The sequence below is a fragment of the Marmota marmota genome, unplaced genomic scaffold (assembly GCF_001458135.2).
Source record: "Marmota marmota marmota unplaced genomic scaffold, marMar, whole genome shotgun sequence".
Taxonomy (NCBI): domain Eukaryota; kingdom Metazoa; phylum Chordata; class Mammalia; order Rodentia; family Sciuridae; genus Marmota; species Marmota marmota.
Window position 1 is genome coordinate 16493180 of NW_026000242.1, and position 11223 is coordinate 16504402.

An 11223-nucleotide genomic window follows, 5' to 3' on the forward strand; every position below is an offset into this window, starting at 1 on the left:
TTTTTTTTTTTTTTACATTTTCTGTTTCCTTTATTGGTTTTCATCCAAATACCAACCATGAACTATTGTGTACTCATTTTCATGGCATTTTAGAATTAGTCTATTAATATGTTGTATTTTGAGGGGTGTTAAATAGAGAAAGTAGAAACATCTAAATGGAATCTAATGCAAAAGACACCTATAACTTGAAGCACATAAATATGTTGTTAGCTCCTATGTTTGCTTAAAATATTCTGATGTGGTTCTTAATTGATTGCTCAACATGTGAAGTATATTCATGAATACCACTCTATAGGATTTGTTTTAAAATTTAACTTGACCTTTCTAACCTCACAGAAAATTAATTAACTTTAGTTCAACGTTTGTTTTTATATTTCTGTATAATCACGAGTGGGGCAGAGAGTGTAGGTCAGAATTTTGTTTTTGTGTTTAATTGCAGAAGACTCCATTAGCAAAGGCATTTCAGAAATAAAAACAACATCAGCCACCATTATCTTCTTTGAGGTGGACATTATTTATTATGCTTCTTTTATCCATTGAGGAGCCAGGGATGGGGGGGGGGTTGAATAAATTGTCCAAGGTCACGCAGCTAGACAAGCTTGGATTCAAACCCAGTTTTATCTGACTCCAAGGACTTTGCTGTTAATTATGACAAGATTACTTCCCTTTCACTATTTAACTCTTTTTTTAACCCTATTTATTTGTTTAATTTTTGCATCTTTGTCTTTTGCTGTAAACTACTCCAAATTATATTATAAAGCACATCAAATATAATGCATGCATACATGCATTCATACATATATTCACTATAAATAAATGCCCCCAGCATTCTATGATTTTATTTGAATATTAATTGAATGATTAATTAATAATTATTTGCAGGTTCATAATTATTCATTGTAGTACACAGCATTTATTGCTGTAGCAAAACACCAACTTTTTAAAAATAGTGCCAAATAGATAACCTCTTAAAACTGTTTTCCCTATATCCCTTTAGTTTTCTTTTTATTTAGCTTTTTTGTTTAATTGAGGAGGTGAACAGTGGAAACATACAGATAAATTTCTGTAGTGACAACATTTCTTTTCACTATTTTAAGATTATCCTAGAGTGCTCCTTGAGAATAAGAGTATTGTGTATTTCATCAGTTAACGAAAATCTTTTTATTATTTCTATGTCTGTGCTGCTTAAACTCATCAAATGACATTTGAAACTTCAAATGGCAGGCAACTAGTCAGCAAGGAAGCTCTTTGAAAATGTTTCATTTTGAACTAATGAATAAAATGCTTACTTTTGAAGCAGAATGAATAAAGTTAAATGTCATTCTTGTTTTTAAGAAAACAAAAATAAATAAATAAATAAATTATCGTATCTAAGATATGATCTAATTGATTATATATATATTTATATAAATATATATATATATTTACAAAGAATAACTATATCTTTTTGAATAAAAACGGCAAGTTAGACAAAAGCTACCATCTCTTGCTATGTTTGAGGCAATATGTTGAGTACTTTACATCTGCTATTTAATCCTAACCACATTATTTCACAGACTCAATGAAAAAACATTTTGCCTAAAGTCACTCTAAATAAAAATGATGGAACTTGATTTAAAAATAACGATGTAGCTGTGTTTAATGTCTGTGTTCCCTATTCTACCTCTCATTGAGTGACTCCTGTATTCTAGAAACGGTACTAAGCATTTTGCCTAACTGACTGGTTTATTGGAGTCTCATCTCAGTGGGTGGCGGTTATGACATGAAGACATTTAAAAAATTTTTTCCTACAATCACTTCAAAACTTCAAGCATGCTAAAATGAATCCCTTTTGATCCTTGCTTGGACAGATTGCTTTGTTTTCTAAGTAATTTTTAAGGATTGTAAAGTCCATGGTGGGCCAGTTTGAATCTCCAGTCTCTTTTCTCCCTTCCCCTGCCTTGGCCAGGTGTTGGCCTGAGGAATTTGGGGTACAGTGCAGAGAGTGTCTGATGTGGGCATTCACTTCTCCTCTCAATGCCACTTCTTTCTGATGTGTTATGTCAGGCATTAGTGAAATGGAAAGTGGCAGAAGCCTCAGTGAGTTCACTAATGGTCATAACAATTATGTCCTGGCTGTGAAGCCCTCAGTGAAGTATATGTGTGGGCTCCGTCCCTCCCAGCTGCTTCAGATACCCTCTCAGGACTGTACTTCATAGTCTTGCTAGTGGGATCCCACCCCTGGCCTAGGAAAGCAGCAGGAGGACTGGACCACTCAGCTCTCCTCTCTTCAGTGGCATCTCCCTAACTTACAGGAACCTCCTGTTTTACTTTTTTACCTTGCAAAATGGTGGGCCTGTAAGTTGCTCCCAAATTTGTTTTATTTGTTTTACTTGCCAATAAGTCTCTCCAGAATCTTTCTCATCTACCCAATCAGGCATGGAAGGATGATCAGGAAATCCTCTGTCTTAGCAGATGTTCAGTGGGGAATGAGACACCTACCCTCTGCTCTCCACCCGGGAGACTGCTCTCCTCAACTGGGCTTCTGCAGGGGACACGCCTGTTCTCTCCTTGTCTCAGAGGGGAGGGGAAAATGTGCAACCACATGCTCTCCTTGACCTAGCAACTCTTATGATTGTGGTGGTGGTGGTTTCTTTCTATTCCTTTTCTTTTGTGAGTCGGTGGTAGGGTCACAGTGGCAGTGGCTATTCATCCATCTCTTAAATCTTGAAGGAGAGTTCCAGTCTTCTTGGTTACATTTTTGGGAATGTGAGAACATTTGGCCTCCACTGGCCTCAGCTTTGAGGCTTTAACTCTCATTTAGAGGCCACTGGATGAGTCCCAGCCAACATTAAGTTGCACTGGCATCATGTTATTTAGTCTTAATGGAAACTCTATGGGTACCTTCATTATTAAAGGGAGCAAAGTTACACTAGTAGGGATTAGTCTATTGCTCAATGTCTTTCTGTCTTGCTCAGAAATAAAATGGTAAGACCATGCCTCAAATTCTGCCAGCTCTGAATGCTAGGTTTATTCATTTGTTTTTTTATCCATACACCATACTGCTCTCTTCTCCACTGCGATGGAGGTTACAGTGTGTGTACTTTCAAAACAGCAGAGTGCCAAAGTATCAAATTAGTACTCTTAATGTTTCTTTTTCTAGGCATCTTCCTTATGGGAATATTATCAACAGCAAAATAGAACTCATAAAAGAATATAATAGCTATACAAAAGCTGATATATATTTGGTTTTCCTCATCTATTTTTTTCACTATCAGCGTTCTTATTAAATGATTGCCTTCAGTTCTAAGTCAACACTACTAACAGTAATGGAGATGATGAGTTATGCCAGAATTATGTACAATTGTTCAGTTATTTTAAAATGTGATTAACCCTGAAGTGTAGACTGCATGTTTACATGTGTATAGATGAATACATTTGCAGATTCTTTCAAAAATTTCTTTGTATGCTAATATTATTTTCTTCTTAGTTATAGGGATGCAGAAAAGAATTTCCACAATATCTCTAACAGATGCTCCTATGCAGACCATTCCAACAAAGAAGAAATTGAAGATGTCTCAGGAATTCTTCAGTGTACTGCTAATGTACTCGGTATATTAACTCACTATTTTATATTGTTGAGAGAGAATAAAAGAAGGGAGGGGGAAAGTACAGGTTTAAATGTTTCATTTTCTGTTTAAGAAAGATTTGGAGAAAATGAGAAATTGAGACCAAGACCTTGTCTTCAAGTGATTTAATCTTAACATCCTTGAAGATATTTGAGCAGAAATTATATGCATGTCATTTACTTGCAGACTGAAAAACATTATAAAAAATACTTAATATTACAGGGAAACTTTTCCAAATATTCATATGTTAGTAGTATTAGCTTTATGTAATCTGTATATTCTGGTCATTAGTCTTGGCTGAAATGTAGGATCATTTTTTTTCCTATTAAAGTTATACTTTGTTATTTCTGGGAGGCTGGAGGTTGGTTGGGGCTGGAGGGTTGTGGCTGGAAGGGTCACTCACATGCATTCATGATGGACTCTGCAACTCAGAGGTCACTTCTGTGACTGAATCAATGAAGCACATCATCTACTGAGGTGTCCTGCTTGGGGCTTGGTAAATATGCATCTTGAAGATGCCAGTATTTATCTTCTGGTTTTTGGATGCTTCTAACATGGGTAAAAGTATTGTTAGAAACTGCACTGGATTCTATAGCCTTAAGGTACTGTAACTGGGCTATATTGCTTGTAGGTCTTGGTGTGTATATCATGCAAGGTAGACACCATAGCAGGAATACTGTTTTCACTAATGTCTTACAGATTTTTTTCAATGGAACGTACCCCTTTCAGTTCTTTTTACAATCCTCCTTTTTGCTTATGACTCATATAGGTATCTATGGGAGGTACTGGTGGTGGTAGGGGACCACAAATCCAAGTGACTGGCTCCATGTAGAAAGTAGAATCACTTCTCTTTCAGAATTAGGTGATGGAGATTGGAGAAAACTTGTTTGCCTATATTTCTTTTCCTTTATGGAAAGTACTTTACCTAGAGATATCTAAGTTCCTCTCACAAAGAAATTTGGGGTGACTTTAACCCCAGAGTCACCAAATCTTTCTAAACTTGTCTGATTCCCAGAAGAGAGTTCTTTGACCCTCAAGCTGGATCTCCAACTATAAATGACTTTTTTTCATCCTAAATTATTTTGTAGTGAAAAATATTTTAATAATAAAATGGATCTTTTGTGAGGGGAGGCATAAAGATAGATATAAGTGGTTTGCTATAATAGGATGCAAAACAGTGATGGATAACCAAAAGAAGGTTGAAGTTCATTTACCTCAATTTTAGAAAAACTTCAGGGGCTATGGTACTGACGAGGTAAATCTTATTACTGGAGAAGATAAATGAAGAAAATAAAGAGGGCTAGGGCTGCACAGCAGTTTTAAGTTTTCTGGTTTTGCATTTTTTGAGGTAACATGTATTTGTCTTGACCCATGGTGATTTTCAAAGAGTACAGCAAGATGACGTCTGGCTAAAAATCTCTGGAGAGGGATGTTTAATATTTTGAAAAGTTGCTCCTTATCCAGTTTCTAAATGTTTCCTAACCGTCACGTCTTCTTTCCTTATGCTCTCCACCTTGACAATCACTGAGTTAGAGGGAGTGGGAGGTGTTAAGAGATAATGCATGTGTAGGGAGTGCTAAAGACATCTGAGCTGGGAGTTGTAAATGAGCATGTAGGATTCTTGCAGAGCAGAAACCCTAGGTCAGACAGTTTCTCAAGGAAACCATCAGGGGACACTGTTGGCCCAGCACAGCTTAGTTGCCCTTCAAAAGCTGCCATGAGATGCCAAGTAGTGAGAAAAAAGAGCAGCAGGCAGTGATATTAGAGAAAACTGGTAATACTAGGAAAGGAGTCATTTTAAGTACTTATAATTTAGAAGGTGACTGTATAATAGGGATTAGATTTCCATAAATATTTCTTTTCTTACGAAAGAGATATTATGTCTGATATTTTTCCTCCTCCAAGTAATGATGGGTTGGTCTCATGATTTAAAGTGCAATCTTATAAAATTTTAATCTCTGAAAAAAAACCCTAAATGCCTGCAACTTGTTGACCAGCTGCTGGCATAAATCCAACAGATGATTATATGCCTAAGAGCTGTTCGCTTTTGAATAATGTCCTTTCATAACTCTTGAAATATAGACTTTCTCAGGGCAAAGATAACAACTTTACCAATCATATTCAATGAAAACTTTGTTTTTAACAAGTCACTGAACTATGATTAATCTTGGCTTGCTAAGATTTCATCTTTTTAAAAAATTACATTTAAATTCTCTTGTGCAAGCATTTATGAGAATGAAAGAATTGGTTAACATACTGGACACACACACACACACACACACACACTTGCACCATATAAGAAAAGGAGTGTGTGTTTGGGGGAAGATGGGAAATGGCATGGAGAAATAAGATTTCATCCAGGTTAAGAAAAATACTGATGTCTGGGAACCTTCTCTGAATGCCCCAATGGTCCAACTCTATGATTTATGTACATCACCTTTGGGGAGTGTATCTAGAATACTGATGGATTCAGAATAATAACTACCTATTTCTTTTACTTTCTTATCCTGTTATAGGATTGTAATAGAGACTGGAAATGGGTTTGTTTATTCCTTATCTGTTGTTACTTATACATAACCCACTTTCATAGAAGACTTGAAGTCATATGTCAGATATATGGTCACACAGCAAATTTTTCTCTTTCCAAAATGACCACCTCTATCTGCTTAGTATACACTCTTATAGATAATTTGGCTATTTACTGGAGCATCTGCTTGAAGTTTCAGGTTAGGGGATGACATGAAATGAAATAGGGGACCTGAAGAGAGGGAGACAGTGATTTGAAGACCAGCAATTCTTCTATTATGCATTTGTTCTCTCTGGTACCTCCAACAGAACTCCCTAGATACATGCTACTTAAGAGTGGTTCGTGCCCCTCTAGTAATGGTAAGGGACTGTTTCCTGATATCAAAAAAGTATTTTTTTCCATTTATTATTTTTTTGTTGACTTAGAAACCAGTTGTGTCTACTTTCTCTGTCTCATGATTTACTAATGAGGAATATTAAGTACTGTTAACTCCTTGCTTTTTATTCACCTCACTTTGGTGCCCTGGTAATCACTGTGTTGATGCAGCAGAGTACTCTCTAAAGAGGCCCTTAAACTCTGGGAAAAGATTATGTAAAGAAAGATAGTTGTGATCAATGCCTTCCTTACTGGAGGCTTTTAGTGTTAAATTTACTGCATTATTTGGTATATAATGTCTTTCGCATACTGAAATGGTCTAATTTTAGTTGTTTGAAAAATATAAACCTTTTTTTACCATAATCTGAAAAAAACCTAATTTTAGGTTGAACTAAATAGCAAAAATGTGTTTAAACTCCTATAAAGCATGATATTTAATATTTTCTTGGAAATTGTAATGGTTGAATTGTATGATGAAGCATATACTAAAGGGTCTATTCTGTGTTTGCTGCTGAAATGTTGTCACTTGACCCCTTGGCTTGGATTTAGATAGTGTACTAAGGTTGGGAGCAGAAAATGAGTAGAGAGAGATAAGGGAGAGAGATGACAAACCACATCATCCCCTCTGCCTTAATGAGTTAAATATAAATGCAGTTATGACGGTTTCAGTTTTAACAAGTTTTAAAGCTATTAAGGGGGTGGTGGGCGCTTTAGCTGTAGAGCTGAAAAGAGCTAATGGATGGAGAAGTGGTGTCTGAAAAAAGATGTTCCACAGAAGGTCAGAGATCAAATAAATGACAGCTCTAGGTTAATTCATTTACTGATGAATTATAGCAAACTATGGTCTGCTATTTTAGTAAGCATCAGTTATTTGCTAAGGGTTGCCTAAAACAGTTTTATACTGCCCGTGCTAAATGCATTTTCTCTCAAAATAATCAGGAAGGACATGAGTTGTGAAAGGACATTCATTAACATTTTCTCTGTTTTAAAGGTCTCTGTCAGAGTGGTGTTTTATCTTCTTCAAAAAGTTAACACATTTAAAATCAGAATGAGAGGAATGCTATCATGGGATTATTTTGTTTGGAAAGTGCTAGTCAGAAGGATGGAGGAGTTGACTTCTGGGGCTTGTTTCTCATCGTGTTTTCCTAGTATCAGAGATTCTGAAATACTGTGAAATCGGAGCCCTTTATGAAGTGTCACAGATTCCAGAATCTTCAGCTGCCATGGAGCTTTATGTGTTGTCGATTGTTTTTAATAAATAATGATTTTTTTACATGCCAATGTGTATGTACTTTTTCGTTTTATTGTGCTATGAAATGTGCATTTAGAAGTCTTTTAATTGGTAATCAAACTGTGATGAATTATCCTTATATTAAAGCCACTTCCTCGAGGGTTTTCTTGAAATAAACTCTTAAGTCATGTAATTGTTTAGTGGTTTAGAATGTGTATAACGTATTTAACATCTTGGAGAGCTAGTTGGTGGAATAACCACTTACACTTTTTATTATTGATGGATTAAGATTGATAGGAATAAATAAATTTTGCCAATATAGTTCTTGTTACTATAAAGTTGGTAACTGATCAGTTTTTATTTCATTAAAAGTAATTGTTTTCAGTATTTTAATAAGAATGAATTGGAATTAAGGCCATTACAGGGGAAATAAATTGATAATATTATAATAATACAGTGATTTGAAGCAAAGACTAGAGCCCAAATACTGGGATTGAAAACACAGTCCAGCTAATCACTAACTGTATGCACTGAGTGATTTTTAATCTTTCCATAGCTCATATTTCTCATATGTAAAAGGGATATAATTATATATTCTCTCAGAGTAGGTAGGAAGATCAAGTAAGTTAACTTATATAAAGTTCTTAGATCAGCCAAATATGGAACAACCATAAATGTTTGCTCTTATTATTACTGAATATTCACAAAATATAGTTTGCATCAGACTTGGGAGGTCAATATTGTTCATTTTAAAGCAATAAAACTGATATTTGCAAGCTTAACTCATTGTTATCTTCTATGGTTGGAGTTAATAAGCCATAGAGGGAGAATTTAAGTCTAGTTCAGTCTAATTCCAAACACTATGTTCTTTCCACCATTTCATGCTCTCTTTTGGTCTCTGGACTAAGATTCTTATGTCATTTCCCTTCTAATGGTAATTTTATGCAGTCTTTCTAGTTCTCTGAATTATCAGAGTAATCATGATGTTGTATTTTAGTTAGTTCATTGCTCTTTTTCTGCTTACTAGACTTGCTTGTATGTGGCAAGTAGTACCCAAGCTCTTTAAGATTACTTCTTCTCATCAGTATTGAGAATCATGCAATTTCACTATAATTTGGATAATTTGCAGTTTAAAAATACTATTTTTAATAATAAAATAGTATTTTTAAACTGCAAATTATCCAAATTATAGTATTTTTTCTTTAGACTACAGGTGTTGAAAATGTAAACTAAGGGTGATGGCATGTGCTAGCATGACACAAATGTGAATTCATGGTTCTGCAATAGTTAAAACTGCCAGTTCTTTTGACCTGAATATTTCAATCTGATCTTCCCATGTAGGTGGCTTAATATGTTAGACATCATTGGGATGGCACAAAGAAGGCAAAAAAACTATAATTCTGATGTCCTTATTTTAAAAAATGGAAAAGCTTAGGCATGCATTGTTAAGTATCTCATTTAATAATTTCTAACAGAGACCTTGGGTTGTGGTTCTATGTAAATGGGAGAGAACTTTTGTTTTATGTTCTCTGCTTATGTACTTTCCCTGATACAGCAGAGAAGTCTGAAAAGAAATGAGACCACACTGCCTCCAGTATACATAACATAAACACTTTGATGAAAACTGGTCCTTAAAATACACAGATCAGCTTTAGAAGATATAAACACACTGTGTAGAAACCTGGAGTGCCTCCCACTCACTCTCCCATAATTATTCTTTCTCTTTAAGGAGCATCTTCTGAATCCTGTCACATTTGTGCTGCTAACTCTTCACCTTTAGCTTCTCTTCTTTATTGGAAAAGCGTGGCAGCCACTTTACTTCCTTTCTAATTTTCATCTTAGGTTATCCCCACAACATTGTTCCCCTATCACTAGCAATTTCCCACCTGCCACTTTGTGTGGTGAGAAGAGAACCTCTTACATTTCTAAATTCTTCAGATTATCCCCTGTTCTGTTTTCCAAATTCCCCAGTAGGCAAGTTTTTACTTCTCTTTTTCCTTTAAGTATTTTAAAAAATAAACTTCTGTATAATACAGTTTTAGATTTATAGAAATGTGAACCCAGTTCTCATGTACCTCACACCCATTCCCTTTTCACTGATGTCTTATGTTAATGTGGTACTTTATTCTCAATTAAGAGCCAATATAGCTACATTATTATTAATAAATTATGTACCTTATTCAGATGTCCTTATTTTTTTACCTGGTCTTTTTCTTGTCAGGATCTCACTTAAGATGCCATATTACATTTAGTGGGTGTGTCTTCCTAGGCTCCTTTTGTCAATTTTTTAGACTTTCCTTATTTTTCATGACCTTGACAGTTCTGTCCTGGTCAGATCTTTCAATTGTTTACCTGTGTTTTAACTTATGCCCATCAGTGTGTGTGTGTGTGTGTGTGTGTGTGTGTGAGAGAGAGAGAGAGAGAGAGAGAGAGAGAGAGAGAGAATACTTCTTTAGTTTCTAGCTTGAGAAAACTGCTTATAAAATGAATTTAGTAATAAAAGTTTAAATTAAGTGAGTTTGACTTGATACTGATTGTTCTGAAAAGAATAATTAACTAAAGCAAGATGAGTATTAAGAGAAGAAAAAAACATTAATATGACTGCCTGTTGATATCTGCTTCCAACATCAATAAACAAGGTCTCATGGGTCATGCCAATTCTAAGTCTCACCCAGATCCCTAAAATATTTCATTTCCTGGTGTATAACACCAGTTAACTCCTCCAGGGACTTAATTTTATTCAACTAAAAAGAAAAGTTTTACCTATTAGTACCAATTAGTACTATTTTTCTGTAACTAATGAATATTTTAAGCACTTTCTAAATTCAATGGTGAAATCCTGGAATAGCACTTAAAATGATATATGCATAGTATATTATGTGTATTATGAATACCATTGTTTATACCTTGAGCCAACTCTTTGAATTAAAAATATTTCATAAATATCTTTTGCTAATGACTATTCTGGCTATGGAAGTATTTTCCTAGCTCCAAATGGGAGACAGAAAGAAGTCCAGAAAGCGATCACTCCTGCAAGGTAGGCGGGCCTGCGACCCACCGGAAGAAGAGGAGCAGCGGCCTGCTGAGAGGCAGAGCCGCCCCCCACCCCCTGCGCCTGCCAGGTAGGCGGAACTGTGACCACCAACAGAAAAGGCCCAGTGGCCCGCGGAGGGGCAGAGCTTCCAATCACTCCTGCAAGACAGGCGGGCCTGCGACCCACCGGAAGAAGAGGAGCAGCGGCCTGTTGAGAGGCAGAGCCGCCCCTTCCCCCTGCGCCGGCAAGGTAGAGGGAACTGTGACCACCCACAGAGCAGGCCCAGCGGCCTGCTGAGGGGCAGAGCCGCCCCCCACCACCCGCGCCTGCCAGGTAGGCGGAACTGTGACCACCGACAGAAAAGGCCCAGTGGCCCGCGGCGGGACAGAGCTTCCAATCACTCCTGCAAGGTAGGTGGGCCTGCGACCCACCGGCAGAAGAGGAGCAG

At 36.3% G+C, this 11223-nt stretch overlaps 1 protein-coding gene across 1 annotated transcript in view; it reads left to right on the forward strand.

Moving 5' to 3' along the window:
* Window positions 1-11223, forward strand: part of Gucy1a2 (guanylate cyclase 1 soluble subunit alpha 2) — a gene marked incomplete at its 5' end in the record, with an annotated part of 260928 nt that overhangs the window by 37059 nt on the left and 212646 nt on the right. The window contains one exon of the mRNA XM_015489685.2: window positions 3470-3591. Coding sequence (XP_015345171.2) covers window positions 3470-3591 — 122 coding nt within the window. The remainder of the gene's footprint in view (window positions 1-3469; window positions 3592-11223) is intronic.